We start from the raw sequence: 8,258 nt of genomic DNA on the forward strand, positions 1-8,258 counted from the left end.
TCGTCTGTTCCTCATTGCATAAAAATGAGGGGTTAGCCTCGGTAATCTATACGATTCTTTCACATTCCAAAAGAGCTCCTGAAGCTGGTGTTGTCAGATAAAATCAATATTCTTCTAAATGTGTATGAATTAAATATTTCCCAATAATAATAATAAGTCATTTTTCCCTTTTGCTATAATAAACATCAGTGGGCTAGTTGGTGAAATCTGAATAAGGTCTACAAATTAGATAGAAATATTGTATCAATCTTAACTTCCTAATTGTGGTAACTGAACTACAGTTATATGTTAACATCTATCTGTGTTTTAAAGAAACACAGAGTAAAATATTTAACTAAGGTAAAAAGAATACCATGTCTACAACCTATTCTCAGAGATCAGAAGAATGAAGAAAATATGTTGAAACCATTTTTGGAGATTCTGCGTGAAGAATATATGAATTCTTTGTATTTTTGTGATTTTTCTGGAATTACTCCGATTAAATTTTTAAAATTTTAACTAGATATTGTCCACCAAGGGGAAGGAGAGGAGCCAATGGGCAAAGCCTGTAAGACCTCATCAACTATCTGCCAAATTTAAGAAACTTCCATTTGAAGTATACAAAAAAGAAGCAAACTGAAAGGTCACTCAGTAAAATTATTCCAGGGGCTTCAAGTTCCTTGATCACCTAGCATTAAAACTAAATTTTAATATTCACAGCTGCAAAAACAAAAGGAGAATGACTGATCAAGTCCTTTTGTTTGTCTAACAAACATTAAGCTTATTATTCATTCAAACTTAAAACTCTTAGTATGATTTTAAAGAGAAAACTAGAAAACAAAAAAGTTTTCCCTTGTACAGTACTAAATTCTGGGAGGAATTACTAACAAGTACGGGTCAAACTGTCAAAAGTATAAATTCTCTAAATTCTAATTTTTCCTGAAATCAGTTAACAGTCAATGCAAAATGAAGCTGTTCAATGCCAAAATTCTGATATTCTTAATTGTCTGACCTCTAAATGCTATTATACAAGATAACCATTGTTTTGAAAACTGAGAAGCCTTGTGATTCTGAATAATAAGAAAATTTGTCTATCTCCTAAGAGATGTATTATCAAGAGCACCAGAGGGTAGGCCAGAAATTACCTTAAGTACTACATAACCTGACAATTAATATCCTCAGAGTTCCTCATTAGAGACAATGGGCCTAGAAAATTTAAGTATAGATTTTCAAGATGAAAACAACTTATAGAACATCTGGCTAAGGAAGCACTGTATCCTGAGATGAAAGCAAAGAAAACTCTCCAGGACACATCAAAGTACTGTGAAATAACTAAATGAAGTTTTAACATTAATGATATACTTCCAAATCTGTGCTAATAACAACCAATTTTATTTTCATATAGTTAGCATTAAGCTAAACTCACAAAAACCCACACAAGTGGTTTAATTACTTCAGGTTTTTTAGATCAAATCCTTAATTCCTTAGAATAATGTATTCAAGGTTTATTATGTGCCAGGCCCAGTGAAAATGTTAGCATATATAAAGATAAAAACTAGATTTCTACACTGGATAGGCTTGGCATCCATGGGATGATATATGCAAATACATGATTAAAGAGATATGATTAAAAATTAGTGTTCTAATTCCAGGATTACTGATGACAAAGAATAAAGCTCAGCATTTCCTGGAAAAGTCAGTCTACAGACAGCACTTGCTGACATTCACTTTGTTAAATGAGGGTATGGATGCAACAAGACACTTCCCACTTCCAAGATAGCAGCAAGTACAAAACCAAATGAACACAGTGCATTCAGAGAGCAATATAATAGAGATAGATTTTACATACTTTGTAAATGTAAATGTGAATGTTTCATTCTGCATCTGTAAGTAGCCATTATCACCATTTTCAAAGACGCATTTAATAGCCTGATCTAGGTTGAGTAAAGATAAATCTGATACATAAAGTCAGATGTTTATAATCAATAAATGCTTCAAAGAGTATCCGATGAAACACTATATAAAAAATAAACCGGAGTGGAAATATGCTGCCAAAACTGCTTACTTTGTAAGGTATTTGTTTGAGAAATGTGAATCCAGGAAACTGAGAGGATCCTGAGAACAGGAACCAGATTTTATCTTCCCAGCTACAGTTTCTGGTTCCTAGTAGGTGCTCAGTTAATTTCTGCATAATCAATCAATCTTAAATAACAATACAATAGTCTAAGACACCGGTATTTAAGAGACCAAGCTAATGGTTCTGAGATTTAACAATACACATGACTACTTCTTTATAAAGCTGAGTTCTTAAATATTCAGAACTCCTCTCTTAGCCAGGAACTCTCTTCCCTCTACCATGCCATTAACATATTCAATCAAGTCTAATAATACAGTGAAGAGCCAATGATACAAATAGTTTTGACTTGACATTAAGACATACCTAATTACAATAGAAGAATTAAGGAATTAAACTACCTTTAAGTAGCTCTCCCAATAATGTCACATAAAGATAGTTAGCAAATATGGTCTTGTTAGCCACAATAAATGATTTTGTCAGTAAAGTTTTACTGGAACACAGCCAAGCCCACCTATGTACGTAATGTCTATGGCTGCTTACACACTGCAGAGACAGAGGTCAGTCAGTAGTTGTGAAAGAGAACAAAAATATTTACCTTCTGGTCTGTCACAGAAAAACTACCGACACCTGTCCCACACAATTCTCTGTAAATATATACTTTCACTTACTTGACACATTCCAGACTTAAAAAGTTATGTAATAGTCTTCAATATACTTAACTAGGTAGTAAAAAAAAAAAAAAAAAGTATGCTGACTTCAAAAATGAAAAACACCTAACATTCCCCACCACCCCATCAACATTTTTGTCAAACTCCTTGCAGCAGCTGTTTTCAAAAGAACTGACAGACTTTGCTTGTTAGGAAGACAGGTTTGAGTGATTTTTCTTCCTTTACAAAAAACAGTACCTCGGGGTTGTTTGGCTATTCAGCAGGACAGTAGGAGAACAGGCAAAAAGGTAAAACAAGGCAGCAGAGAAGAAAGAAGAACTGCCAAATCAAAACACCAAGAAAGCAAATATCACAGTATCAAGACCTATAGAAGAAAATGTCCATTAGCATCATGACAAGGGAGGGATAAGACACTATGGTAACTCAAGCATTATTGTAGGGACTGTTTCAAAAATATGTACTACAATGATTTCAAGTACATAACTGTAAAAGTGTGTACGTATTCCCCATGTATTAAGGTTTGAATCGGTTTTTCCCCTAAGCATATATTATAATAAATTCTAAAACTTAAAATCCAACAAAAATGTTTAAATGCAAAACATTTAAAAACAGAAATCAGAGTTGACTCTTTGAGCTTTATTTAAAACTACAGTTGCCCTATTAGACTTATACACTTAAAATTGATAAACTAGCTAAGAAGTATACTACATTGGTGCTAATTATTCAAATACTTCTCCCTCAACTGAAACTACAATCATCTTTCTGTAGACAGAGAATTCAAGAGCCACAATTAAATTATTTGACTGAAAAGACAAACATATTCCTAAATTGGGTTTTACTCCCTAAAAACAAATGCTTTTAAAAAACCAAAGCCTATCCACTGGATAACAATTACCAGGTATATTCTAAATATCAGTGGATGATTTACTAGGTAAATAATTTCTTAAATAAACTTATTAAATATCATAGAATCTACCATTTAAGAGTTTTCTATGTGCCAGGCATCAAGCTTTTTATTTCTTTTAAAGTGTGTTACATGCACCTTCTCATTCAATATGTAACTGAAGAGATGCTTAACAAATGTATTTGAAATTAAACTCTATAAAAATATTTACCAATGTTTATATTCAAGAGAAACAGTTCTCCAAAAAAGAACATTTACTGGAAAACAGTGGAACTGATGTTTTAAAACAGTTAAATTAAAAAACAAAGTTTTTAAATTATACCTATTTTTGTCTTCTACTGATATATCTTCTGAACCTTTGCTTTCTTCTTTAAAATACTGGCCTGAGCTGGATGGATTAGCAAAAGTAGATATGAAAGGTCCCAGAGACTGAAAAGCTGCTTGGCGAACCTAGGAAGACAAAAGGATATTTTAAAATATTTAAAAGGAATTTTATATACGCATATACACACACACACACAAACATATATATACTTATAATCTACTTTCCACATAACAAAGAATGTTTAGGACAAAATCTTTTCTAAAAGAAACCCAGCTTCAGAATCACTCTTCAGCTAGGCTTTTAAAATCTTTATAAACTATTTTCTCTTTTTAAAAATTGTTTGTATATTGGTTTGAATACTTAAAACTATTATAATCTATGAGAGCCTATAAAACATTTGCACAGAATAAAAACTAAGGAAAGTTCTGCTGTGTTCTCAAGAACTAAAAGAACAAAGAAAACCAAAAGTGCCAAACAGAACACATAAATCAATAAAGTCATACACTTAATGTTTTCAGGTAGGAAAGGCTGTAAATTGTTCACTACACGGAAGCAAGAAAGACATACCAGAACTACAAATATGCCCATCAGAAATATAACGCTAACTTAAAATATGTGTCACAAAGATCTAGAAGCATACATTACTGTTCTCAGTAACTGTCTTACAGAGGAGCAGTGATAAGCAGGTTACAAAATTGTATTTCATGTCATATTTTTGTATTATTTTTGAAATCAGAATTTTTAAGGCCAGGCACAGTGGCTCAAGCCTGTAATCTCAGCACTTTGGGGGGCCAAGACGAAAGGATTGCCTGAGCCTGTGGGTTCAAGACCAGCCCTGGCAACATGGCGAAACCTCATCTCTACAATAAATCAAAAAATTAGCCAGGTGTGGTAGCATGCATCTGTAGTTCCAGCTACTTGGAAGGTTGAGGTGGAAGGATCACCAGAGCCCAATGGGTCGATGCTGGGGTGGCCAGGAGTGTGCCACTGCACTCCAACCAGGGCGACGGAGTGAGACTCCAACTCAAAAAAAAAAGAAATCAGAATTTTAAAAAAATAAAACACTTGAAAAGGAAAAGTTTTACGTTTTAAGGAAGTAGGTAAGAATGGGCACAATCTGACATGATGTGTCGTGTCACACCATAATGGAAAATCAGTAAGTTACTAAAACCTTTACTTTGCCACAAATTCACTTTTCAGAAGTTCGGCATTCCTTTTCTAGAAAAAGAGATAGCAATGCTTTTTGAAAGCTTAAATAAAGATTATATAATTGCCAAATTTACAAAGGCAAAAAAATAAAAAGCATACGTATTCTTAGCATTTCGCTACTTGGAGAAACATACACAAAAATTGATTCAACTGGTTCAAAAAAAGGCTAGAATTACATGCATGACAGGGAAAAGAAGAGCTTGTATGAGTGTGAATTTAGGGTTTTTTCTCCTTTACAAGTCAGCAAGCATTACTTCCAAAAAAGTATAAATGATCACTTTAAACTCCGGATATTGTTAAAGCTATAAACTTGTACCGAGCAAAGGGCATAAAAAAACTGTACTTAAATCATCAGTTTCCTCTGTTGTTGGCTTAGAGATATAACCTAGGCGTGTCTAATAGAAGTTAAAGATTTAATTAAATCACACTATTAAAAATTAACCTACCACCTTGATTTCACAAAAACACAAACTAAAATCCAAATAAAATTACTTCCTCCATGTCATCTTACAGTTAAAATGGGATCAGGATTAGACTCCAAGCTTCTTAACTTTCCATTACATCCTACTGCCTACAATTTAATTTTCCAACACTATAAAAATATTTCTACTCTCAGCTACTCCTCAAAATGAAGTGATTTTAAGCTGTTATTATTTTTACTAGTTTCAATAACTTTAAGAAATAAGATAAACAAATAATGATTTTAAATATTCTGAAAAGCCACTAAAAAAACTCTCAAGTCACACAAAGAATAAATATTAAAGAAATTCAGAGATAAAATTTATTTTATACCTAAATAGGCAAAGGGTTTTACAAATATATGGACATGCGTATGTGTGTATCTCTCAAAGAGGCACAGGATATACAGTCAGTCCTGCCATATTCATGGGTTCTGTGGCTTCAACCAACAGCATACTGAAAATATAGTTAGGTCCACGATGGTTGCATCACTACTGAAGACATACAGACTTTTTTTCTTGTCATGATTCCCTAAAAGATATAGTATAACAACTACTTACATAGCATTTACATTTTATTAGGCATTATGTGTAACCCTGAGATGATTTTTATTCACAGTTGCAGTGGCATACAGAAGGAAGAGGGCTTAAAGTATAGGAGGATGAGCCGGGCTTGGTGACTCAGTCTGTAATCCCACACTTTGGGAGGCTGAGGTGAGTGGATTGCCTGAGCCCGCGGGTTCGAGACCCGCCTGGGCAACTTGGCGAGACCTCATCTCTACAATAAATAAAAAAAATTAGCCGGGCGTGGTAGCATGCACCTGTAGTTCCAGCTACTTGGAAGGCTGAGGCAGAAGGATCGCCAGAGCCATCCCAGCAGGTTGAAGCTGCAGTGGCCGGGAGTATGCCACTGTACTCCATCCAGTCTGGGCAACAGAGTGAGACTCCAACTCACAAAAAAAGTATAGGAGGATGCATGCAGGGTATATGCAAATGCCGTGCAATTTTATAGAAGGGACTTGAGCATCCCCAAATTTTGGTACCACAGAGGGCCAGGAACCAACGCCCCAGGGACACCAAGGGATGAATTGTATTTTAAAAAAAAAAAAAAAGACTGAGATAGGGCAACCCCCTCGGGTCCCCTTCCACTGGGGGAACTTTTCTGTCCTCAATGAATCCTTTAAAAAAAAAAAAAGACTAAGATACCCATACTCCCAAATTAACAGGAAATAATACAAGTTACTGATCCAAAACAATGAAAAAGTAGTTACAGTTTCAAAATAAAAACCAAACAAGCTATGTTAACCTTTTGTAACAATCTTATACAGAATAATACAAAACTATTAAAATAATACCAAAGCTTAAATGTCTTTCTGTGTGTTTTGTTTTATAAATTAATATGGTAATATCCTGACACCAACTTATGCTTCGACAGCATGAGGAGTTCAGCTGACCCATTCCCCAGTGAAACAAGTGAAAATTATAATCATTCAAATCCTCTGGAAATGGTCCTAAGAGTAGACAGCAAAGGAAGAAATATCCAAGAAAATCTACAAAATATAGTAAAAAAGCTAAAAGTCTATGGCATTTGAAACAAGACCATTCCCTCCTGCCTCTAGCTTGGTAGGTGGAGACTCCACTATGGATAGCTGCAATCAAGAACACTGGGTTCCCCCCCAGCTCCCAGGCACAGTGCTCTGCATGACTCATTACTCATGCCTATAATCCCAACACACTGAGAGGCCAAGATGGAAGGACTGCTTGAGCCCAGGAGATCGAGACCTTCCTGGGTAACAGCAAAACTTCATCTATACAAATAATCAAAAAGTTAGCCAAGCATGGTGTCACACCTGTATTCCCAGCTACTCAGGAGGCTGAGGCAGAAGGAGTGCCTAAGCCCAAGAGTTTGACGCTGCAGTGAGCCATGATCATGCAGCATGGGTAACAGTGAGACCTCCACTCAAAAAAGCTTCAAAGTAGCCATCATAAACATGTTCACAGAACTAAAGGAAAGCATGATTATACAAGTAATTAATGCAAGGTATGGGGGCAATGTTGCATCAACTAGAGAATAACATCAATAAAGATAAATTATAAAAACAAAAACTTACTGAAATTAAAAACTCTAGCCGGGCCCAGTGGCTCAGCCTGTAATCCCGCGCCGTTGGGAGGCTGAGGTGAGTGAATTGCCTGAGCCCACAGGTTCGAGACCTGCCTGGGCAGTGAGACCTCATCTCTACAATAAAGCAAAAAATCAGCCGGGCGTGGCAGCGCATGCCTGTAATTCCGGCTACTTAGAAGGCTGAGGCTGAAGGATCGCCGGAGCCCAGCAGGTCGAGGCTGCGGTGGCAGGGAGCAGCCAATGCCCTCCAGCCTGGGTGACAGAGTGAGACTCCAACTCAAAAAAAAAAAAAAGAAATTAAAAACCCTAAATGTCAAAGGCAAGGAGAAAATCTAGAAAGCAACAAGAGAAAAATGGTATCTCACTTACAAGGGAATCCTAATACGATTACCAGTTGACTTCTCGGAGAAACAAAAGAGGCTAGAAGGCAGTGGCATAACATATTAAAAGTGCTCAGAGAAACTGGCCTCGGTGGCTCAGCCTGTAATCCTGTGCTTTGGGAGACAGAGGTGAGTG

General features: G+C 35.8%; 1 protein-coding gene across 1 annotated transcript in view; it reads right to left on the reverse strand.

Moving 5' to 3' along the window:
- The window catches only part of PPP4R1 (protein phosphatase 4 regulatory subunit 1), a 38,889-nt gene that overhangs the window by 23,533 nt on the left and 7,098 nt on the right, over positions 1 to 8,258 (reverse strand). The window contains exon 5 of the mRNA XM_008074496.2: positions 3,951 to 4,078. Coding sequence (XP_008072687.1) covers positions 3,951 to 4,078 — 128 coding nt within the window. The remainder of the gene's footprint in view (positions 1 to 3,950; positions 4,079 to 8,258) is intronic.

The sequence above is a fragment of the Carlito syrichta genome, unplaced genomic scaffold (genome assembly GCF_000164805.1).
Source record: "Carlito syrichta isolate Samal-C Ts95f unplaced genomic scaffold, Tarsius_syrichta-2.0.1 Scaffold316471, whole genome shotgun sequence".
NCBI classification, from domain to species: Eukaryota; Metazoa; Chordata; class Mammalia; order Primates; family Tarsiidae; genus Carlito; species Carlito syrichta.